Source organism: Eptatretus burgeri, chromosome 8, assembly GCF_056783735.1.
Source record: "Eptatretus burgeri isolate ZD-2024b chromosome 8, Ebu_testis_v1, whole genome shotgun sequence".
Lineage (NCBI taxonomy): Eukaryota > Metazoa > Chordata > Myxini > Myxiniformes > Myxinidae > Eptatretus > Eptatretus burgeri.
In genome coordinates this window covers 82636232-82662691 of record NC_140968.1, presented here as the reverse complement: position 1 = coordinate 82662691, position 26460 = coordinate 82636232, and the positions used below count along the sequence as shown (strand labels likewise).

At 45.2% G+C, this 26460-nt stretch overlaps 1 protein-coding gene across 4 annotated transcripts in view; it reads right to left on the bottom strand.

Annotated features, from left to right (window-relative positions):
* KATNIP (katanin interacting protein) overlaps window positions 1-26460 on the bottom strand; it is a 102422-nt gene that overhangs the window by 24423 nt on the left and 51539 nt on the right. For all 4 annotated transcript variants that reach the window (XM_085892809.1, XM_085892810.1, XM_085892808.1 and 1 more), the window contains 3 exons: window positions 22853-23025; window positions 9309-9384; window positions 4645-4810 (listed from right to left, as the gene is read on the bottom strand). In XM_085892809.1, the coding sequence (XP_085748935.1) occupies window positions 4645-4810; window positions 9309-9384; window positions 22853-23025 (415 nt within the window). The remainder of the gene's footprint in view (window positions 1-4644; window positions 4811-9308; window positions 9385-22852; window positions 23026-26460) is intronic.

Below are 26460 nucleotides of genomic sequence, written 5' to 3'. Positions count from 1 at the left end.
AGAATGGGCTGTACTGAAGAGCTCAGTGAGTTTCAACGTGGCACTGTCATTGGATGCCACCTTTCCAACAAGTCAGTTCATCAAAATTTTGCCCTGATAGAGCTTCCCCGGTCAACTGTAAGTACTGTTATTGTAAAGTGGAAACGTCTTGGAGCAACAACCGCTCAGCCATGAAGTGGAAGGCCACACAAACTCACAGGACTGGACCGTCGAGTGCTGAAGCGGGTAACGTGGAAAAATCGTCTGTCATCGGTTGCAACACTCACACCGAGTTCCAAACTAACTGGAAGCAACATCAGCGCAAGCACTGTTTGTCGAGAGCTTCATGAAATGGGTTTCCATGGGTGAGCAACCGCACACAAGCCAAAGATCACCATGCGCAATGTGAAGCGTCAACTGGAGTGGTGTAAAGCTCACCGCCATTGGACTCTGGAGCAGTAGAAACATGTTCTCTGGAGTGATGAATCACGCTTCACCACCTGACAGTCTGATAGATGAATCTGGGTTTGGCAGATGCCAGGAGAACGCTACCTGCTCGAATGCATAGTGCCAACTGGAATGTTTGGTGGAGGAGGAATAATGGTCTGGCGCTGTTTTTCATGGTTCAGGCTCGGCCCCTTAGTTCCAGTGAAGGGAAATCTTAACGATACAGCATACAATGATATTCTAGACTATTCTGTGCTTCCAACTTTGTGGCAACAGTTTGGGGAAGGGCCTTTCCTGTTTCAGCATGACAATGCCCCCCATGCACAAAGTGAGGTCCATACAGAAATGGTTTGGTGAGATCGGTGTAGAAGAATTTGACTGGCCTGCACAGAGCTCTGACCTTAACCCTATCAAACACCTTTGGGATGGATTGGAATGCCAACTGCGAGCCAGACCTAATCGCCCAACATCAGTGGCTGACCTCACGAATGCTCTTGTGGCTGAATGGAAGCAAATCCCTGCAGCAATGTTCCAACATCTAGCGGAAAGCCTTCCCAGAAGTGTGTAGGCTGTTATAGCAGCAAAGGGGGAACCAACTCCATATTAATGCCCATTATTTTGGAATAAGATGTTGTACGAGCAGGTATCCACTTACTTTTGGCCATGTAGTGTAATACAAACAATTGATATATATATATATATATATATATATATATATATATATATATATATATATATATATATATTATAAGCCTGTAGCATGGAAGCTATTAGCACAAAGTTCTTGTATCGACACCATTCAAATGTTGCCAGCCCTTTCATAGCCTTCACTGAGTTGCCCAAATTAATGTATCGTGGAAAAATAAGCTCATCAAGTAACTGAAAGTCTTCCCACTCTTCCTAATCAGTATCAGACAGCAATACATTCTGGGAGGTCACAAAACCATAGCAGATAAAGGCATGGCATTTATGCTGCAGAAGGTAATAACTGGTCCCAAACCATTTCAAAGTTGGCCTGTTTTGTGTTCCCATAGCCCATGATGCTTGCAATTGAGGTTCAAATTCCATATTTCTATACTACAAGAGACATCTGTGTGTCTGTGTTGCCAGTTTTCTCAGAGATGGCCAAAACGGATCTTTGTCAAACTTTCAGAGGTTCATCAGTGAATGCCGGTGAGTGTTTTAGGCCAACCCCCCCCTCCCTCCCCCAAAACAAAGCAATTTTTTTAAAATTTGAAAAATATAAGTTAGATTTATTTATTAATCGCTCAAAAGTGCCCAAGCCTTTGAAAGTTGCATGAAAGGTATTATTAAATGATCCCCGATCCCATTCCTAAGTGGTTGTAGGGAAGTGGGTTAGGCCCCAAACAAAATTAGGCAACAAATTTTTTTTAGAAAAAATAGAAAAAAAAAGAAAAGAAATATTGATTTTTTCAAAATGCCAACACGATTAGAAGAGCACCAGGCAATGCCGGGTATCCTTGCGAGACTTAAACTGTACTAGCGGGGTATGCTTATACATTGCAAGCAATAACGAACCATGCTTCCCCATTGTCTCCGGTCGTTCACCTGAAATTTTTTTCATATGTTTGTATTTTCATTTACGGACATTTACCGATGATTCTGTGATTTTTCCCGATGTATCGGCTTCGATGTTCATCAACATGTAAAATTTCAGCTTTCTACGTTACCCGGAAGGTACCGATCTTGAATATCAGTTAGTCAGTCAGTGGTTAGAAAGAGCTTTATATATTAGACTAGAAAATACAACCAATCGCTTTGCTGATGGGGATATTAAGGGGGAGGGAGACTAAGAGTGAGGGGAGGGTGAAAGAAGGCAGGGAAGGGATAGAGGAGGATGGGGAGAGAGGGGGAAGGTGGGGCGGGGAAGGGGGTGTTCTGAACATGAGTTCGATAGTAGGACTTGAAGGCAAGCAAGGAAAGCAGGTAAAAAAAATACTGCTCGGGGGGGGGGGGGGGGGACCTTTCCTTTATCCAATTCACACATTCTTTCACACCCCTTTCTCTTCTCGACCTCCGGAGAGTTGTATGGTGGTCGAGGGGATTTCACAGGAGGATAGCATGAGGGGAGGGAAAGGGAAGGCAGCATGAGGGGAGGGAAGGTAAGGCATCATGAGGGGAAGGTAGGGGAGGCAGCATGAGGGGAAGGGAGGAGAAGGCAACATGAGGGGAAGGGAGGGGAAGGCAGCAGGAGGGGAAGGGAGGGGAAGGCAGCATGAGGAAAAGGGAGGGGAAGGCAGCATGAGGAGAGGGGGGAAGGCAGCATGACGGGAATGGAGGGAAAGGCAGCATAAGGGGAAGGGAGGGATAGGCAATGAGGGGAGGGGAGAAGCGCGAGGGGAGGGGAAGGCAGCGTGAGGGGATGGAAGGCTGTGCGAGGGGGGTGGAAGGCAGTGCGAGGGGGTGGAAGGCAGTGTAAGCGGAGGGGGGAGGCAGTGCAAGGGGAGGGGGGAAGGCAGCATGAGCGTGGGAGGGCTACCTGGAGGAGGAGGCTGCGTGAAGGGGGAGGCAGCATGGAGAGGAAGGCAGCATGGCGGGGTGGGGGGGGGAAGCAGTGAGGGGTGGGGAAAGGCAGTAAAGGGAGGAGGCAGAAAAAGGGAAAGGGGAAGGAATGTGAAGGCAGCGTAAGGGAAGGGAATGGGGATGGCAGCAAGAGGGGAGTGGGAGGCAGTGTGAGTGGGGTGGAGGCAGTGTGAGGTGGGTGAATGCAGCATGAGGTGGGTGAAGGCAGCATGAGGTGGGAGAGGGCAGGATGAGGTGAGTGAAGGCAGCGTGAGGGCGGTGGAGGAAATGCGAGGAGGGTGGAAGGAAAGTGAGGGGAGGAGGAGGCGGCGCGAGGGGAGGGGGTGGCAGCTCGAGGGAATGGGGAGGGAAGGGCAAGGAAGTATGAGGGGAGGGGATGGGAAAGCAGCATGAGGGGAGGGGAAGGCAGCGGGAGGGGATGGGAAGGCAGGGCGAGGGAGGAGGGAATGGGAAGGTGGCGTGTGGGGATGAAAGGGGAGGGGAGGGTGAGGCTGCATGAAGGGAGGGCAGGCGAGGGCAAGGGAAAGCAGCATGAGGGGAGGGCAAGTTAAGGCAGTGTTCAGCGAGGGTCCGTTCAGACACAAACACCGAGCAGACACGTTCGGAGACAAACACCACCTGGACAGGTTCGGAGACAAACACTGCCTGACACATTCGGAGACAAGCTGTCCCAAGACAATCACTGCTCGGACGTTTCTGGAGACTAGTGCCGCCCAGAAGTGTGCAGAGACAAACACCACCAAGACATGTCCGGAGACAAACACCACCCAGATGCGTCCGAAAATAAACTCCTGTTCAGACATAAACACTGCCTGGATGCATCCAGAGACAAGCACCGCCTGGATATGTGTGGAGACAAACACCACCCAAACGTGTTCAGAGACAAACACTGCCTGGATGCTTCCAGAGCTAAGCGGTCCGGAGACAAACACCACTCAGACACATCCGGAGACAAACTCCCATCCAGAGACAAACTCCTGTTCGGACATAAACACTGCCCAGACGCATCTGGAGACATAGGCCACCTGGATGCATGCGGAGACAAACACTGCCCGGACGCTTCCCGAGCTAAGCTGTCCAGAGACAAACACCGCTCAGGCACATCCGGAGACAAACTCACATCTGGAGACAAACACCACCCAGACATGCTCAGAGACAAACTCCGTCCAAACACGCCCAGATACAAACATCATCTGGACATAGTCACCGCCTGGACACCTCCAGAGAGAGAGAGAGGGAGAGAGAAAAAGAGAGAAAGAGATGTGTGGGAGAGTGCTGCTCTGTATTAGACGGGGGCAGAGCGAGGATGGGACAGAGAAAGAGAGATGGGGGCAGAGCGAGGATGGGACAGAGAAAGAGAGACGGGGGCAGAGCGAGGATGGGACAGAGATAGAGAGACGGGTGCGGTGAGGAGAGTTAGCAGAGAGAAAATGTTCTGCTTTATGAACGCACACACACACACACACACACACACACACACACACACACGCACTCATGCATGCACACACAGATAAGCATACATACACACGCACACACAGACGCACGCATGTACACACAGACGCACGCATATACACGCGCGCACACACGCACACACACACATTTGAATAGAAATACGTTTACATGAATAAGTGTATGTGTGTGCGTGCGTATACAAATGCAGTATGAGTGTACCACCTGTCCAGGGGGGCTGATTTGAAGAGTTGCCTGAAATTCTCATTGTAAACAGATAGCATACTTGAGGTAACTGGCAGGGTATCCCCATCCGTACCAATGACCTCCAGTCCAGTGAGGCCCACACACTCTCTGTGGCCCCAAGTGGAAGTGAAATGCAACTCCAAGCCTGTCATGGGAGCATATGAACCACACTTAGAGACATGTAGGAAACATGGCCAAGTCAGGAAATTACAAAACATCAAAACTTATTGGACTATATATTTATTACCTCCACCAGCGAAGGTGAAGGAGGTTTTGTTATCATCCCTTTCTGTCTGTTGCAAAATCGAATATTTTTCACGTATATTGGTCAGTCGATTTTGTAATTCTGTCTGTCTGTCTGTCTATCCGTTTGTTTGTCTGTCTGTTTGTCGCCTACAGGTCGCAATTTTAAACCGATCTTCACGAAACTTCACCACATGGTAGAGTTTGTCATAAGGAAGATGCGTATTGTTTTTGAGATCAAAAGGTCAACAGAGGCCAAAGGTCAAAAACTTAGGTGAAATTTCTAAAATCCTCAATTTTCATCTGATTGACAAGAAATTTGAAGAGGATTTTCACATCAGGTCACTAAATTCAACGACAAATTAGTTTTTGAGGTCAACATGGGCCAAAAGGTAAACATCGGCCAGATTTCTAAAATTGTCAATTTTCATCCAATTGCCTTGAAATTTGAAGAGGATTTATATTTCAGGTCACGGAATTCAACTCGGCAATTTTTTTTTGGTCAACATAGACCAATACGTCAAAAATAGGCAAAAGGTCAAAAACTTAGGTGAGACTATTAAAATCCTGAATTTTCATCAGATTGACTTGAAATTTGAAGAGGATATATATTTCAGGTCACTGAATTCAACGAGACATTTTTTTTTTAAGGTCAACATCGACCAACAGGTCAACATTGGCCCAAGGTCAACTACTCAGGAGGTATTTCTGAAATCCTCAATTTTCGTCTGATTGACTTGAAATTTGAAGAGGAGTTGCATATTTGGTCATTGAATTCAACCACCAAATATTTTTTGAGATCAACATTGGCCAAAAGGACAACAGAGGCCGAATTTCTAAAATTATCAATTTTCATCCGATTGACTTGAAATTTGAAGATCAGTTGCATATTTGGTCATTGAATTCAATTTGCGAGTTAATAACGTTATTTAATGAAGTTATAAAGTGCCTTTACTCCCACTTCGGAGAGTTCCAATTCCATGACCGTGGGTATGCAGAGTGCCAGTTGCAGTATAAGTATCATCCCTCAAGGGAAGCCCATGTTGTAATCTTTTAAAAAATAGTACCTGCTGTTTGAACCTATCTGAACGCGCTATTTGAATGTACCTCATTTTGTTCAATCCTGCACTAATTCCTGCAGATGGGACGTCCAGTTTAACATCCATCCGAAGGACAGCAAACGCTGCTAAATTGGCCTGCGCATCAAACTGTAGGAGGTTAACCCCCCCCCCACCCCTTCTCCTTTCCCTCCCTCAAGTCCTCCTCTCATTTATTCAAAACTTATAAACAAGCTGATGGATTCGCATAGTATATGAAGGAAATAAACATGCGAGGCAACAAAAATAGGCTTGGTTGAGTATAATGCCTGCATACGTAATTAATTTGTCGGCCGGGGAAATTCCTGAGAGATTTTTTCTTTCCTTCTTGTTTTAGAAGCTATTATGTTCACATACACTTGAATGTACACCCTGCAAAAACTCCTTTGTGGGTGGAAAGAGGGGAAGGGGTGGGGTGGGAGCCCCGAGGGAGGGGAAGGGGTGGGGTTGGAGTCCCGAGGGAGAGTGGGGTGGGAGTCCCGAGGGAGGGGAAGGGGTGGGGTGGGGAGAGGTGGGAGCCCCGAGGGAGGGGAGGGGTGGGGTGGGAGCCCCAAGGGAGGGGAAGGGGTGGGGTGGGAGTCCCGAGGGAGGGGAAGGGGTGGGGTGGGAGTCCCGAGGGAGGGGAAGGGGTGGGGTGGGAGCCCCGAGGGAGGGGAAGGGTGGGGTTGGAGTCCCGAGGGAGGGGTGGGGTGGGAGTCCCGAGGGAGGGGAAGGGGTGGGGTGGGAGTCCCGAGGGAGGGGAAGGGGTGGGGTGGGAGTCCCGAGGGAGGGGAAGGGGTGGGGTGGGAGCCCCGAGGGAGGGGAAGGGTGGGGTTGGAGTCCCGAGGGAGGGGTGGGGTGGGAGTCCCGAGGGAGGGGAAGGGGTGGGGTGGGAGCCCCGAGGGAGGGGAAGGGGTTGGGTGGGAGCCCCGAGGGAGGGGAAGGGGTGGGGTGGGAGTCCCGAGGGAGGGGAAGGGGTGGGGTGGGAGTCCCGAGGGAGGGGAAGGGGTGGGGTGGGAGTCCCGAGGGAGGGGAAGGGGTGGGGTGGGAGCCCCGAGGGAGGGGAAGGAGTGGGGTGGGAGCCCCGAGGGAGGGGAATGGGTGGGGTGGGAGCCCCGAGGGAGGGGAAGGGGTGGGGTGGGAGGCCCAAGGGAGGGGAAGGTGTGGGGTTGGAGTCCCGAGGGAGGGGTGGGGTGGGAGTCCCGAGGGAGGGGAAGGGGTGGGGTGGGGAGAGGTGGGAGCCCCGAGGGAGGGGGTGGGGTGGGAGCCCCAAGGGAGGGGAAGGGGTGAGGTGGGAGTCCCGAGGGAGGGGAAGGGGTGGGGTCGGAGTCCCGAGGGAGGGGAAGGGGTGGGGTGGGAGCCCCGAGGGAGGGGAAGGGGTGGGGTTGGAGTCCCGAGGGAGGGCTGGGGTGGGAGTCCCGAGGGAGGGGAAGGGGTGGGGTGGGGAGAGGTGGGAGCCCCGAGGGAGGGGAAGGGGTGGGGTGGGAGCCCCAAGGGAGGGGAAGGGGTGGGGTGGGGAGAGGTGGGAGCCCCGAGGGAGGGGAAGGGGTGGGGTGGGAGCCCCAAGGGAGGGGAAGGGGTGGGGTGGGAGTCCCGAGGGAGGGGAAGGGGTGGGGTGGGAGTCCCGAGAGAGGGGAAGGGGTGGGGTGGGAGCCCCGAGGGAGGGAAGGGGGTTGGAGCCTCGAGGGAGGGGAAGGGGTGGGGTGGGAGCCCCGAGGGAGGGGAAGGGGTGGGGTTGGAGTCTCGAGGGAGGGGTGGGGTGGGAGTCCCGAGGGAGGGGAAGGGGTGGGGTGGGGAGAGGTGGGAGTCCCGAGGGAGGGGAAGGGGTGGGGTGGGAGTCCCGAGGGAGGGGAAGGGGTGGGGTGGGAGCCCCGAGGGAGGGGAAGGGGTTTGGTGGGAGCCCCGAGGGAGGGGAAAGGGTGGGGTGGGAGCCCCGAGGGAGGGGAAGGGGTGGGGTTGGAGTCCTGAGGGTGGGGTGGGGTGGGAGTCCCGAGGGAGGGGAAGGGGTGGGGTGGGGAGAGGTGGGAGCCCGAGGGAGGGGAAGGGGTAGGGTGGAAGTCCCGAGGGAGGGGAAGGGGTGGGGTGGGAATCCCGAGGGAGGGGAAGGGGTGGGGTGGGAGCCCCAAGGGAGGGGAAGGGGTGGGTGGGAGTCCCGAGGGAGGGGAAGGGGTGGGTGGGAGCCCCAACGGAGGGGAAGGGGTGGGGTGGGACTCCCGAGGGAGGGGAAGGGGTGGGGTGAGAGTCCTGAGGGAGGGGAAGGGCTGGGGTGGGAGTCCCGAAGGAGGGGAAGGGGTGGGGTGGGAGTCCTGAGGGAGGGGAAGGGGTGGGGTGGGAATCCAGAAGGATGGTGGTGGGGTGGAGTCCAGAAGGATTGGGGTGGGAGGAAGTCATTAGCGGGGCATAATTAGCGCTGATGAATACAGGTAAGTCACAAATGTGTTTGTTAGGTTAGAAACACATTCAGGGATACAGAGGTCCAATTTTTCCCCATTTTTCCACTTGGCTGCCACACCACTTGACCTATGACATCATAATTATCATTGAAACATTCGACATGAGTCGTCGCTCCAATGGTGAAAATTTTGTCTCAATCTGACAAATGCTTGTGGAGAAAAACACTTAAGTTCTGTGTGGACAAACAAACAGACAAAGAAAGAAAGAAACAAATAAAATCAAATGGACCCAAATGCAATACCCTCTCCTCCGGTGAGGGTAAAAATCATTCCACGGAGGAAACTTACTGCTTTTAAGGATGTCATAAAGGACACAAATAACAGACATGAAGAACTAATGTAATGTGTCAAATATGGTGTTGTAAAAGACGCTGCAAAAATGTCAGTAAACTTCCGAATATTTTTTCTACTACCTTTAAAATCCTTATTTTATTTCAATTGAATTATACACCTGAACACGGCAGAACACAAATCGCCTTTTGACACTTTCAAAACCCTTCCATTTAGCAGTACTTGGACATAATATTATGGAATTTTACATCATCTTGACCAATCATATTTTCTGCTTGAAGACCCTCCCATGTCCTTGTTTCTCAAGACAGCGCAGGGTAATGTGTTCTATGAACTCTCTGTCATATTGCTGCTCTTCCACGAGCTCGATTTTGTATTGAAAGGCAAAAAAACGCACAACAATAATAATGTTGACTCCTGTAAAAAGCCTGGATTGATTTATGAAGTTCATCAGCATTTTGCTCGGATGTAGCCTAATAATTATTACTTTCCATAATTTCTGAAAGGATAGCCACATTAGCAGAGTAAATGTGTCCTTAGAACTTGGAATCAGTCCCACACTTTGTTTGAAAGTACTCACGGCTTCCTGTAAAGCATCCATTTGTTTCTGCTGTATTTTCTTGTGGTGTTGACTCTGCGTAATCAGGTTGCCATACCTGTTGGTCACAAATATCGGAAACAATGTAAGAATGCACCACAACATTTGGTCACCCGTGGATATGCACCTTTTAATTATTTCGTTGTTATTGTGAGAAAAATAAGTCCTGCCCATGGCAGTGTGTGCTATCTTATTATTCAAACCTCTCAGAAAAAAAATAGCAAAATGTAATGGCATATAAACTAATCACACCTTCTTTACTAAGCCTGGTGTTGGCTTAGTTTCTTGGGCAGCTAGCTTAGGATACTAGGGTACTGAGTTAGAGCACCGTTTCCTGCTGAATTAACACCAGGTGGGGTTGACTCAGCGTGTCATCCTTCCGAGGTCGGCGAAATGAGTACCAATGTACGTACTGTTAGAGCGGCACAGCATCAGCGGCACAGCCACGCTTCCAAGAAATGATAGCTACCCCCGGCAGCCAAGCTGCCATATGCAAGAACAGAACAGAACCTTGATTACTAGATTTAAAACGAAATTCAATTGGTGATCTACTGGGGGTGGTACATTGCACCACATACCAGAATAATGTTTCGGCATTTGTTGGTGATACTGGAAGAAATTTGAAATTGCGATTGGAAGAACATAAAAGGGCAATAAGATGAGATGGGACAAGACAGTGGGATATTGCACCTGATGTGGAATCTGATCATGGATTTGATGTGGAGGGAACCTGCATATTAGGGATAACATCCAATAAACATGGAGATGGTCTAACCATTGAAACAAGAGACATCTTTACACAAGACAATCCACAAATAGATAGAGAAAAAAAAATCAGGATGGTGTATCGCAGATAGGATGAGCAAGGTAAGCAAAAAAAAACCCAACATGGCATGCATATAACATCAAAAAACATTACCTTGCCATATTAGTCTGCCAGACATTCTCTCTTTACAAGTCAACAGTTTGTTAACAAGGTTTATAAATTTGTAAATTTCTAAATAAATCTGAAAGCTATTCACGTGACAGCTTGCTCGGCCAATTCTGCCAGGCATATTAGCCACGGCCATGTGTCTGAGATGCCGATGCAAACCTAAGTTAACCTGAACAGATACGAAGACCTTCTGGTCCCCTACCCGTCAGGTGTCGTGACGGTATTGAAGAATCGTGACCATTAAAAAAAAATTCTGAATCTGATATACGCTGCTGCAGAGCATCGTTGCTGCCAAAGTAGTTTATTGACAAGGGTTATACCTGGTCGCTTGTCGTTGCCCTCACAGCAGTAGTTAGGGCAGGAATTTGGAATCTGGGCATGGTCCCGGCGATAGCTCGCACACACTTCATGAAGGACAACATGGGATCTTTCACTTCTACCAACTAATGCCGGAAGAAGGGATGCCTGTTCAATGTCCATCCTAGGGACGGCACACAAAATGATGAATCACCCTGCCTGTAAAACGCTGGGATGACAGTTTATAAATGGGATGGGATCAAACCTAGGTTAGACAGAATAGAGGTAAATGTGCCTACCTCAAGGCTACCCTGCCAGCTAATACACACACACACACACACACACACACACACACACACACACACACACACACACACACACACACACACACACACACACACACACACACACACAGACACACACACACACACACACACACCTTGCTGTTCGTGGCTTTCCCCTTGATGGATTCACTCGATCGTAATGAATTTATTGAGGCAAGGTTTGCGGATTGTGGTCAATGTACTCGAATAATCGTGAGTTGACGAACTATGTTCCACATTTATTCACCTAATTGGCATGGGCCATCAACACAATAACTCCCTCATACCCTACGTCATCATCACCATCATCTCCATCAACTCGTCTTTATCGTCGCTTTCATAAACATCACCATCGCATGATTGGATCAAGTTTATCATCAATATTATTAAAGGTAAGTTTCATGATCTCAATGACTCAACAAAATAAACTATTTATTGTTCTTCATACAGAAAAATAACACTTTATACGAGGTTATTGATAACTCATTTATTCATGAAAATAAATCGCACAAAAAGGGGCGATAAATTTTAAACTTGAAGTCCCTAACCCTATTTTCACTATCACCAATTAAGTTTGCATATAGCGGATTTGCTGTCCATGGGGATTTTAAAAGAATGTAACCATGGGTGGACTGGGCTGCCTGGTTGCCTGGTCGGAACCAGATGGGCCGGTCTGCTGGTTTGCCAGTGGGCCACCACCCATCACATTTTGGGCACATGGGTTGAAATCCTCGGTCTTTAAAATAGATTTGAGAGTGACCCACAGAAGCCATCTGGAATTGGAGACGAAGTGGTGCGCATGCACACATGGCATTTAATGCAAACAAACAAATAAACAAACAAACAACTGTCCCAGAGGCAGATTCAGTGCTGCCAAAGCCAAATTTCGAATAGCTGTCCTGACTCTTAACCAGACCTGTGGCCTGACCAGGATTGTAACTGCTTCAGGAGAACTAATGCTCTGTACGGGGCATGGTGGATGATGATGATGGTCCTATATCAAACTAAAATGGAGCCAGAGTGTATGTATGTATGTATGTATGTATGTATGTATGTATGTATGTATGTATGTATGTATCCAAAACTCCAGGGAATGCCTTTTTTCAGGAAACTTAAGCTAAAATTCAATTGTGAAGACATATGTGTACATAAATTAATTTAATTTGAAACTAATTATTATTAAATAATGTAACAACCACAGAACATGGTTATACAAGCAGGTACTCACGGATCATCCACACAATGTAAAATGTGACTTAAAGTCCTCAACTCTCCACCTCTCCCAACCCCCAAGTGCTCAACTTACCCCTCCCAACCCAGACTTCAAACCCCCTCACCATCACCCCAAATCCTCAACCCCTCCCCTCATACCACAACTCCTCAATCCCCCCCACCAAAACTCCTGAACCCCCCCAACCAAAACTCCTCAACTCTACCCCCCCACACTGAAACTCCTCAACGCCCCTGATATTCCTCAAGCCCCCCCACTGAAACCCCTCACCCCCCCCCCAAAACTCCTCACCCCCCAAAAAAAGTTTCACCTCCCACTGTCAACTCTGTCCCATATTTGTTGCCCCCCCCCTTGAAGCCCAACCCTCTGTTCTCACCTCCTCCCCTCCACAAAAGTGAAAGGACATCCATATATTGATCATTACAGATTTAATATTGTGCCACCACAATCACCAAGTTTGAAGTCGTCTGACTTGCAACCTCTGTCATTACTCATAAAATAAATGGCTATTTCAGTATTCTGGTGTATTTTGTGTCATTAACAATCCTTCAAAAAGCATCTTTACCATGTCTGGTGAAAGTAAATAAATAAAATAAACCACACTTTCCATTCCTACCAACCCACTTTTCGTCACTCCTAACTTTCCACGTAGGTTTATTTACTTCACATATGTGAAATACATGTCCATGCACATGTGAAAAAGTTTGTTTATAAATCCTGTATTTGCATACTATTCAGAATTAAAAACTTGGGTGAAAACCAAAAGGACAGGTTGGATTTTTTTTTTTAATTAAAGACTTCAAATATTGATCATGACTATTTTCATTCCTTTGCTTTCCGTTCTTTTATGATAGACGATACGTTGTTCAGTTTTTAAATGTACATAAACTCAGTAGTTGGTACTCTTGAGTGTATAAAAGTTTTCTTTGGGTGGTGTAGAGTTGACCACTGCCTTGATCATAGACCACATGCATTACCCTCATTTACTCTGAATGGATTGAATTCAAAAAGTAGCTTTATTTCATGATATAAGATGCGTCATTCAGTCTTCAAATGTATACTGGTAGCCTGAAGCCTAAGGCCTATACGTAACGACCAAAATGACAGTGATTATATTTTTTGTGAGGTTAGAATTGTGGGTGGAGTCAGGCCAGCGAAGCTCCGCCCGAGAAGGACACAGAGCTTCAGATCGACAGAGCAAAATAGCAACAAATTGACAGACAGACTGGTGGAGGATATATATATATATATATATATATATATATATATATATATATATATATATATATATATATATATATATATATATACATACATATATATATATACATATATACATATACATATATACATATATACATATATACATATATACATACATATATATATACATACATATATACATACATACATATATACATATACATATACATATATATATACATATATATATACATATACATATATATATATATATACATATACATATATATATATATATATACATATACATATATATATACATATATACATATACATATACATATATATATATATATATATATATATATATATATATATATATATATATATATACATATACATATACATATACATATACATATACATATACATATACATATACATATACATATACATATATATATATATATATATATATATATACATATACATATACATATACATATACATATACATATACATATATATATATATATATATATATATATATATATATATATATATATATATATATACATATACATATACATATACATATACATATATATATATATATATATATATATATATATATATACATATACATATACATATACATATATATATATATATATATATATATATATATATATATATAGTGTTACGGCTGTGGAAATTCGCAAACCACCATTCAGGACCCTCAGGTGAGATATCTTCATAGGTACATGTGTAGTTAGCCCAAACCCGTTGTATAGAGGGAATTTATGTGATCCATTCGGGCTGCGATCCTTTGAGTGAGGCGTTTTTCTTTTTCTATCCTTTATTTCAAACACACAACATTTCAACAACCACGCCATCCCCATCACAGCGCCAACCACACTGCAACCACGCCACCGCCACCATCTACGCTACCACATCTTCGACACTACGTCCGCTTCCGAACGGCAAACAAAGGCGCAAAGGATGGAACTGCGAGGATGCGCAGGTTTTCCCGCCTGTTTCTCCCGGTTGAGTTCTCCGTGCTCGGTGTGGGGGAGGTGCGATCCGAGCCGGGGGTCAAAGGTGAGAAAAGGTGGGGGCCTCTTTTTGGGGGAATAATTCTCTGGCCCAGAGCCAAAAGCTGAGTCCCCCGGCCCCCGCACGGAGCGGGGTGGAGGGAAAGCATGAGGGAACGCCCTTTTCGGCAACCCTCTCGAAGGAAGGTGGAGTCAGGAACGGGGCGGGGCGAAGGGCGGAGAACCGCACGATAAAAGACGGACACGGGCGGGCGCGCTAGAGCTTCCTCTTTCGCCTCTTCCTCTTTCGCGCTTCCACTTCCGCCTCTTCTTGGTCGTCTTGGCTGGTGGTCTGGTTGGTCTTCGGGAGGAGGTCCTGCGCCCGCGCCTGTCACAAAGGCACGGACGGGAGATGCGGCAGCGCCCGCTGAGAGGTGGACCTGTGCGTCCGGACGGGGAGTGCCGGAGAGGGTTCGCCGGCCGCGAGAGAGGTCGGGGCCAGGCGCAACCACGCTGACGGTCGCAGTAGAGGGACTCACCAGACACAAAAGGGAAGTCGCGACTTCTTTCTTTCTTTTCTTTGGGGTTTTGGTGTGAATGTCCGTGGGTGGCACCAGTCTGGCTAAAGTAGAACTGATTAAGTGTTGCCGTGTGTACGCGTATTCGGGCGTAGCTCTGCATCGTTTCTTTTGTTTTAATTGCTTTATGTGCATTTTGATTCTGTATGGCTGTATATACGAGCGTGTGTGTGTGTGTGTGTGTGTGTGTGTGTGTGTGTGTGTGTGTGTGTGTGTGTGTGTGTGTGTGTGTGTAAAACGCTTGCTTGTTGACTGTTCCCGCTCTGCTTCGTCGCTTTTCCTTTTTATTGACCCTCCATCTTGCATCACGGAAAGGGGTTCGTAGTGGGTGCGACATCCCAGTAGTTAATCGGAACCGTCAAGGCCGACGATAACACCGCTCGGTTATCACTGTAGCACGGAACGGACCACTTAAGCGGTTCGTGTCCGGAGTCGGCCTGTGGCATGGTACAATCGCCCAGTCGACCATTCGCGCAGGTACTTAGATAGATCGAATTTGGCGAGCAACCCTATCCTGTGCGGGTGGGCAATTGGCACGATCGTGGTGAGGTTAACCCCCCACCCGTGACTAGCTCCCGGCGTTGTTCCGAGAGGGTCACGACAGAATTGTCCGTCCGGTGGGCGACATGCCGCGATTCGAATTACGCGGCCGTCTGCACGCCGGCGGGCGCGACTTCGCAACAATATTATATATATATATATATATATATATATATATATATATATATATATATATATATATATATATATATACATACATATACATGTATAAATACATATACGTATATATATATATGTATATATATATATATATATATATATATATATATATATATATATATATATATATATATATATATATATATATATATATATATATATATATATATATATATATATATATATATCTATATATATATATATATATATATATATATATATATATATATATATATATATATATATATATACACACATATATATATGTATATATACGTATATGTATATATATATATATATATGTATATATATATACGTATATATATATACGTACATGTATATATACGTATATGTATATATACATATATGTATATATACGTATATGTATATATATATATATATATATATATATATATATATATATATATATATATATATATATATATATATATATATATATATATATATATATATATATATATATATATATATATATATATATATATATATATATATTGTTACGGATTCGCGCCCGCCGGCGTGCTGACGGCCACGTAACTCGAATCGCGGCACGTCGCCCACCGGACGGACAATCCAGTCGTGACCCTCTCGGACTAATGCCGGGAACCAGTCACGGGTGGACCTTTCGGTCTCACCGCGATCGAGCCAATCGGCCCCCGCGTGGGATAGGGTTGCTCGCCAAATTCGACCTACCTAAGTACCCACACGGAGGGTAGACCGGGCAATCGCACCTCGCCGCAGGTCGACTTCGGACACGGGCCACTTAAGCGACCCGTTCCGTACTATCGGGATAACCGAGCGGTGTTATTCGTCGACCTCGACGGTTCAATTAATTATCGGGCGTATTCAGCCCACTACCAACCCTTTACGTGAAGCAAGATGAGGATTCAATGAAAGAAATGATGAAGCGAAGCGGGAAACAGTTCAACACAAAGCACATTTATTCGCGATGAACGGAAAGCACACATATTCAATTCCACCAAAAGCACATAGAAAAGGAAAAGAAACACAATGCAATTTTACACAAAAAGCAAATGCGACAATGCAGATCTAATACCGATTACGCGAGCACACGGCAACACTTATACAATTCTACTTCACAGACGGCGCCGACAACACACATTCCCAAAAACAAAAGAAAAGAGAACCCTCAAGGATGAGGCGGGCCTGAGGCCGAGACCGGGTCGGGCCTACCCGTCTGGTGATGAGACGCGGAGCGGCGATGGTGCCTCAACTCCGCGGGCCTCGCGGGCAGTGTCTGGTAGGGGGTGGGAAAGGGGCCCCCTTGGTCGCACGATCTCAGCGCGGGGGGAAGCAGGAGGGGGTTGCTGATGCTCGGGGTAAGGAGGATTTTTACTCTGCCTCGAGTCCCGCGACGAGCGTCTCCACCTCGACCAGGTCGCGCCGTCGGCCTCCCTGGTGTGCAGCTCGTCCTCTTCGCACGACGCGAGCACCCCCTCGTCTGCCCTCGCCGCCTCTCCACAGCTCCGTCCTCTTCGCTCCGACTCCAACGCACACGACGACGACGACGACCAACTCCTTCTTGCTTCTTCTTCCCAACTCCACCGACTGCGAAGTCTTAACTCACTCGACTGACGAACGTGGTCGCTTATATAAGCCCCGTGGCTTCGCCTTTGACCCCCTGCCTTCGACCTTTTACCTCTCTCCCCATTGGCCCGAGAAAAAGTGGGCCTGAATGCATTTTGATCCATGAATTTGCATATAGCGACCGCCCTCCAACGCCCTGGAGGCGGGGCCAAATCGCCCCTCGCTCACCGATTGGACGGAACAAAAGTGGGCGTGTGTCGTTTTTGATCCGTTTTTGGAGCGGAAAATCCGTGGTTTTGTACACGCTGTTCGGCGCGCGCCCTGCACGAGTCCAATACCGGTACCCACAAGCGGCGCAAGAACGGTGGCGATGCGATGGTTGCGAGGTGTGACGGTAAAGGTCGGGGCTGTTGTGGTGAAGCGGCGTTGTGGTGGGTGGTTGATGTTGTGACGACTGTTGAGACGTGGTTGGTGGTGGCAATAATGGCGGTTGGTCCAAAATAAAGATAGCAAAAGAAAAACGGCTATCCTGAAGAGTCGCAGCACGCATGAATGACATTTATTCCCTCTAGACAACGGGTTTGGGCCTAACTACACATATACTTACCGAGATATCTCACCTAAGGGACCTGAATGGTGGTTTGTGAATTTGGTAACCACAACAATATATATATATATATATATATATATATATATATATATATATATATATATATACATATATATATATATGTATATATATATATATATATATATACATATATATATACATATATATATATATATATATATATATATATATACATATATATATATACATACGTATATATATATATACATACGTATATATATATATATATATATATATATATATATATATATATATATATATATATATATATACACATATATATATATATATATACACATATACACATATATATATATATATATATATATATATATATATATATATATATATATATATATATATATATATATATATATATATATATATATATATATATATATATATATATATATATATATATATATATAGAGCTGAAAGAGAATATTTGTGGCATTTATGGGGACTTCCTGTTTTCGGAAGCTGTTTGCTACAAGCTACAAGTAATATGCTAATATTTGCTAATATGCCTGGAAGCTACAAGCCCATTGTAGATGGGTACTTAATCTAGTATTAGTAAAGTGAAGATCAGAGGAATGTGCAGTTGGACTGTGACTCGGTCGCAAAAACTCGGTTTGTATCTGAATTGGTAATTTTGGCAAAAAAAAATTTGGCTTGATACTCGGATAAGTTTTCATTGCATCAAGCGTATGTAAATCAATCACATGGGGGACGCATAGCCTCAATCTAAGTTGCATTTACAGGGACACCTAGCCACAACTCTGCTCACATGACAGCACAACGATGTCCGATACAGGAATTGATAGTGACAAACTATTTACTTGGAGATGAAAAGTTTATTTCTATTCTTTTAATCCAATAATCTATACATATTAAAGCCCTGTGTATATATTCCTCTGTCACAGAGGAAGTGAACTCACGCTCACGGAAGTGACGCCGCAATTCCTTTCGCCCCATTGGTTGGACAGCTCACCCAACTCTGACCACAATCAAAATAATGTGCCACTATTTTGTGAAGCAGCATAATAGGCTGCAAGCCTCTGGCCTTCGGCCTCGGGGGTCAGTCCATGGCCCAGTGCAATTGGAATTTTCCTCGGTAAATAACCACAAAATATTAAATATGCACATAAGCAGTACACGTTTTTGCTTCGTGCATGTACACTGGGTTAATTTTATTATTTTCGGGAAGATAGTGGCAGCAATCTGTGGCATAACACACCACCCAAATAAAGGGTTGAGAAAATATATACCAATAAATGTCACAGTGTGCATCTTCTCCATAACTCCAAAACCATGATACCTCGTGGTCTGAAACTCTGCAGGTGTACTCAGGGAACTCCAAGGAAATTCATGAGTGAAAATTGGGTGTTTGCGTTAATTTAAACACCCCTTCTGAAGATAATAAGTGGCCATATTTAATTATCCTTTATCAAGGCATCATCCTTGGTCAGCCCTCTGTCAGCTTGCTGGGGTTATATGTTGCCATTTTGTTGGGCTTATTCAATCATGGCTTGATTTGGAAACATGATCGACTATCACAGACTAATTAAAGCATATAATCAAAACATTATATCTATGATGAGAATTGGATCTTGTGGGAAAAATAACTATCGAAATCTTGAGAGAAATCTAAAAATTTCAACAAATTAGCGATTTTTTTTTAAAACTGAGTGGATTCAATTAAGCAAAGCATTCAGTTTAATTTTTTTTTCTTCTGTTTGGATGATTATATTGAGTGAGGAAAACATGAAGGAATGTGCAGGAAGTGTAACTTCACTGAGCACAACGCCATGCTCTATAACCTGCTTTTGCAAGTCATGGGGATACAGTCCACAGGGGTCCTTTTTTCAGCAATTCTGAATGCAATTTTCTTTTTACCATTTTGTGCGATCTGCTTTCATGACAAAATATTAAGATAAATATACCAATAGTTACTGCAATATGTTATAGTCGACAGTTGCTGAAAATGAAGAGGTACGTAGAGAGCACACAAGGACGTGGTATAAATGGGTACAAATGACTCTCCATGGGGTGTGTGCATGCCTGCATGCTTGGTTACGTGTGTGCAGTGTGCGGGTTTCGCGACTGCGCAATCTGAACTCAAACTCGAACTCGCACCTGGGCCCGTGGTACATGGCAATGTGGAGGAGGTTATGCATCTATCTCGCAAACCATGTGCTTCTGCACGTGGGGAGCAGAGGTACTGTAGCGCCGAAGTCTCATGGGGAGTGGATGAGCCACTGTACAGTGCAGATGTGGAGAAATCCATGGATGTGTGTAAGTGAAAGGATGAGTATATCACTGGTGTGTGTGCATGGTTAGCATGGATCATGAAGAGGTTAGAGGAACGCATATGAGGGTGAGGAGGGGCATGCATGCAGGCCTTTGCCAGGTAGATAGCCAAGGGCTGAGGTAATCATGGTTCCTGAACATGGCTGGAAAGCCTGTGTCGTAACAATCCCCAGGAGCCCTTGTAGCCCCTCCTGCATTCTTGCCACACTCAGGTCCTTGCCTCTTTGAGGAAGGACCGGGCATTGGTGCAGGTGTTTAAGGGTGATCATGATGGCGCAATACGGTTGATGTTTCCGCATCCGCTCCCCAGGCCTCAAGACGTTATTTTGGGTGACCTGACCTCTGCCATTGACCTCCTTCCTCTCGACATTTGAAAGGCTGTTTGGTTAAGGGTCACAGAGGGGCTGGGTCTTCCTGATTTGTCTGATGCAAGTTAGCATTCATGGCCTCGGACCATAGATGATTAAGTGCCCCGATGGTGAGGAGGCTATGAGTAAGCAGGGGTGCAAATGGGCCTCCTGCTCTCCTGGGCAATCCTCAACATCATACACCTCTGGTGGGAACAGTCTGCAATAACATCTGTGAGACGAGCTGTTGGGCACTTAGATGACCATGGTTCACGAGTCACACAGCTGTCCTGAATCTGCGGGGATGACCTGGTCGTGGTCTTGTCTCCATTGGTCTGGCCTCCCTTTTGGGCGGCCGTTTCTCTGTGGGCAAGCACCTCCAATGAGCACATCATGGGAAGGCCAGCGTTGCAGGGATCCCCTGCAGAGTATGACAGCCCAGATTTGAGATCAAACTGAACTGGACTGGGCGGAACTGTGAGAGCAAGAGCAGTCTCAAAGTGCTGACCCCCCCCCTACCAATCACATTCCCACAGGGGGATGGGGCAGGGAACTCCTCCCCTCTCCTTGAAGGCACTTAGTTTGGGCCTGACCCAGACCATTGCACAGGTCTCAAGGCTGCGAAAGTGTTCTAGGATCTGGAGGATTGTTGCCAGGGGATAAACTCCCCTGGCTGATTTCCAGTGGGTCCGAAGACACTGTATCTGCCTCGCGACACGCCCAGCAATGGCTCCTGGTGCAATCTGCAAGTGCTTCATGGGATCTGCACCTATCATTAGGATGTATTCTGTGTCCCGGCAGGTCATCATTCGGTCTCTAAGATCATCTGGCGCCACTGGGAAGCATGGAACTGAATCACCGAAGGAAGTGTGGGTCGGACGCGTGATCAAATAGGAGTGGGGGAAACCATCGGCAGAGTCTAACTCCACCATGGCCCTCCACTCTGTCACAGTCGCCGCCAGCCAGGGCCAAGACGAGCAAGCCAAATCAGCATCCCATTGGGAGTTATAAGCAAGCGAAGTCCAGGCCCATCATTCTGGTCTTGCGGCCACCGATGTGTCCGGCTGTTAGTGGGGCCAGGCCACCACAAGGCATGAACCCAAAGCCGCCCAACTGGTGAGGAGCATACGGCAGTAAACCGCGGGATCTGGCCCGAGAGGCCAGCCTGGGGTGAACCATCCGGAGCACTGCGGTGATCCGCACAGCACATTTGGGGCACCCGGTTGCGAAGTCTCATGCCACGGGCTTGAGCACAACCCACCAGGGGAGGTTTTTGCTATGCTCAGCTAAGCGGAGCCTAATGCTGACCAACCCTTTGAGGGGAAAGGCTCGGGCCCATCGATCAAAGCATACCGTGTGCTAGTGCACCTCCACATGCTGCGAGCTAAAACTGCAGCGCATGACATAAAATGGTATAAAATATTCTACCAGACATAATTTGATTAAAGAGTCTATGTGACTTAGCACCTCAAGAACAGCATTTTTTTTTAATGGGGAGTGTCATTTTAATCACCCTGTATAAATAATTACATGGAAAGAGCAAACAATCACCACCAACAACAACCACCACAGTTGATCAAAGTTAGTATTGATTTCGACGGGCTGTGAGACCCGTGCTCACGGCTAACTCAGAGACCTAGACAGGAACAATTACAGTGCCTGATGATAACATTTTGCTTTGAAACTCACAAAGAGAAACAACATGACTATTCTATAGCACATCCGATTCATATACTAATGCACATTTCCACTGCACACTTTTGAAAAATATTGCATTTACTTAATTTCATGCAGCAGGAAAATATCTGAGTTCGTTTCTGAGTTGACAGCCAAACCCGTCTGGACTCGGAAGTGCATCTCGCCAAGTTCAAGTTTGGGAACTCGGATTGGGTACAACACCAGCAAAGAAAAAGAGTTTGAGAGAAGAAAGGTGGAGTAGGATAGAGAAATGTTTTGATTGAAAGTGAGGTAGTGGTGAGGAATATTTTGCAATATTGCTGCACATGATAGATAGATGCCCCGTAGCTCAAATCAAGTGATATTTTCAAGATTTTCTAACCAGAGAGAAAATTTATTGCAAGACTTTCTCAAAATATATTTGCAAGAATTCTATATTCTCTTGTTTAGTTTATGGCTCACATCAAGTTTTCAAAGTGTAATCATTTCTGGCAGGTACAAGTTTCAGGAGAGTTACAGGTGACAAAACTATGGTTGGACATTCCAAGTATGTCAACAAAGTGTCGGCATTTCTGAAAGGTACAATCATGGAAAGGTTATGCAGTTGACAAAACTTAGACATTAAATGTATCATAACCACCTTTTCATTCCAAGTAGAGTACAAGATATTACCGTTTTTGTTGCAGTAACATCTATTGTTCGGGGGCGAATTCCCAGCATCCTGTCCATTCTGAGTGATTCCATTTGGCCCTCAGATGTCTGGAGATCAGGATCATGCTGAGCCACTCCTTCGAGGATGTCTTCATCCAAGGTGAACAAGATAGTGTCACCAAAGTTTTCCATCCCTAGACAATTAAAGTTTGTTCGTTAACCTCAAATGGTGAGACAGTAACTGATATGTTTCCAATAGTGTTTACCTTTATCAATGATGTTCAATGTTATTACAAGAGCACTACAAAAAAAAAGCTTCTTTGCATTGCATCATATACAAGTCAGCCATTTGTTCAATGGGTTTCTGAGACTATCTTCTTGAGTCGCGTGTGTTGTCTTTTTAATGCAGTCTTTACGAGGGACGTTCAAAGGTTCTATAATTAAGATACTGCACTTACAATCATTGAAATCTCTAAGACATGCCCTTATAAAATACATTCTCTAATAACATACATGTATACTGTATTATACATAATCTATACGAATAAATGTCAATGTGTGTGTGTCCTCCATAACTCCGAAACCAAGAAACATAGCAGCCTGAAACTTTGCATGCATATGAAGAAAACTTCAAGGAAATGCAAGAGTGAACGTTGGGTGTTTGGGTTAAATAAAACACCCCTTTTGAAGATAATTAACGGTCTTATTTAATTATATCTCTTATCAGGCAATCCTCGGCCACCTTGCTCACTGGGGTCTTAAGCCGTATCCTGGGTTACCATGCTGGGGTCTGAAGGCACCATGTTTTTTTGGCCTGCTCAACCATACTTTCACTTGGAACAGGCCACAATGATTTCTTCACAATAAAGTTTTTTCCCCACTTTCCTCACTCATATTCTCGAATGTCTGTTCATCAAAGCGATGAATCGCTGGGTACATTGCAATGCTTATAAACGCCTGGAGACACCAGCGTTTGTGGCATTATTTCATTTCCGCACATGCCATAACCTCGGGAATTTCTCAAGCTAATCCAAATTACAAAATTTAATCTCCCAATTTTAACTTCGCAGCGGTTCCGACTGCTAAAGTAAGTGTTCTTTTGTCAAATTCAGACATAGTTTTGACATTCAGACATAGTTATCGCTTGCCCAGCTAGCCATCCTAATCAACCATTTAATTGAAGTGCTTGCTTGAGTGCTTAAGCTTCTTACCGAGTGCCTTACAGTCAACAATGGTACAGTTTGTGTGCCAATCAGGATGTACAGTCGACAGCTGCTACAAGGTGGAGCATGTTCTGATAACGAGTTTTCGCTACAGTAAGGATTTAATCCCACAGTGACAACAACAACAACAACAACAACAACAACCATGCTACGTCATTCTGAGTGAATTGTTCACTCAATGCAGACACTTTTACCGCACCACATCATCATCCTGAATGAGTCGTTTGTGCTCCACCATCCTGAGCGAGTCATTCGTGCTTTGCCATTCTGAGCAAGTGGTTCGTGCTCCGCCATTCTGAGGGAGTTGTTCCTGCTCCGTCATTCTGAGCGAGTTGTTTGTGCTGCATCTTTCTGAGAAAGTTGTTCATGTTCTGTCATTGTGAGCGAGTTGTTCATGTTCCGTCATGATTGAGCTAGTTGTTCGTGTTCCATTATTCTGAGCGAGTTGTTCGTGCTCTGTCATTCCATACTCCTCCTCGCTTCCCAACCCCACCTCAATCTCCCTCCCTCCCTCCTCGTCCCCCCTCCCACCTCATCCCTCTTTCTTACTCCCCCCCCTCCACCCAATATTCGTCAGTGAAGTGACGGGTTGTATTTGCTAGTTATGCCAATCTTAAAAAAAACTAGTAAAGTTGTCCACAACACCATCCTTGACCATGTTGTGGAATGTTGGCCGAGGCCCTCACTTCTTTTTCATCCACCCTCACTTTTTCACCTATCTTTCACTTTTAAACTAGTTTTCTGCACACCCACTTGAGTGATTGACACAAAACTTTCAACATAAGTTCGCCTACATGTGGAGAATATTTTTAAACAAAATTACATGATGATTGGATGGAAAATACGGTTGACATTGCAAAAAGTCAGTTTTCTTGTCAGCATGGGTTGCCGGGTATTTCACGTATCAAAACAGTACTAATAAATGTCGGTGTGTGTGGTCGGTGTGTGTGAGTGAGACAGAGACAGAGAGAGGATAGTTTTCCCCATGCAGCGCTGGGTACCCCCGCCTAGTGTGTGGATGTTAGTTATGGGGATATATATATATATATATATATATATATATATATATATATATATATATATATATATATATATATATATATATATATATATATTACTAAAACTCTCATCTTGTATGTATGTATGTATGTATGTATGTATGTTCCCAAAATACAGCCAAAACAGTACACGATAGCCCAAAATTTTTTGGCCCACCTTACTCACCATTCTCCTGTGTTGTGCGGTATCAAGTTTCGTTCAAATCAGGCAAAGAAAATATTATTTAAAAATGAATTCCCGATTCTGTCAAGTACTCTTTGGGAGTATTTGATCAATGCAAACAACCTCAGCGGTATAGTTCGCTGGAGCTATCTATTTTTTTTTTTCTTGAAATGTTTTTTTTCATAAACCTGTCACAACGGGAACCCAACGGGTTCACTGGTTGTCTCGTGTATAATAAATGTGAGTGTGTGTGTCTCCTCCATAGCTCCAAAACCACGAAACCGAGTGGCCTCAAACTTTGTTTGCATACTAAGGGAACTCCATGGGAGTGCATGAGTGAAAATTTTGTGTTTGGATTAATTAATCACCCCTTTTGAAGAAAATTAACGGCCTTATTTAATTACCCTTTATCAAGCCTCATCCTTGGTCAGCCCTCTATCAGCTTGCTGGGGTTTTATTTCACAACTTTGTTCGGCCTATTCAAACATATGCCTTGATTTCAAAACACGATCTACTATAACTGACTAATTAAAGTATATAATCGAAATATTATATCTGATTTGAGAATCAGATCTCATGGACTAAATAAGTGTCGAAAACTGGAGTGAAATCTGAAAATTTAAAGAAATTAGCAAAAAAAAAATTTATAACTAAGTTTTTTTATTTTATCGAAGCATTAAGCTTAATTTTTAACTCCCCCGAAACAAAGTTCTGGGGAGCTTATGGGATGGCACATCATCCATCTGTCCGTCCATCCACAAATACTTGCAACTTCTTCTTTGAAACTACATATGGGATTTCCACAAAACTTTAACACAACCTTCATCACCGTGTATGTACCAAAGTTTGTTCATGGCATTAAAAAAACAAATATCAGGCTCTAAGGCTGTCTTCGTGGGTGTCCCCCCCCCCCCAAAATAGGTATTTGCTTTTTCTCAGCAAGGCCAAATGCAATTATAATGAAACTTGACCACAACGTTTATCACCTGTGATGTATGAAAGTTTGTTAATGGCATTAGAAATATATCGTGGTCTGAGGGGGTTAATGTTGGGAGTTTAGGGAGGATCGCCCCTCTCCCCCAAAGCGGTCTTTGCTTTCTTCTCAGAAATGACACATGCTATTTCATTTTTTTATGTGGCTGTCTTAGCTGTTGACTACAACCTTCATCACCCTTGATGTACCAA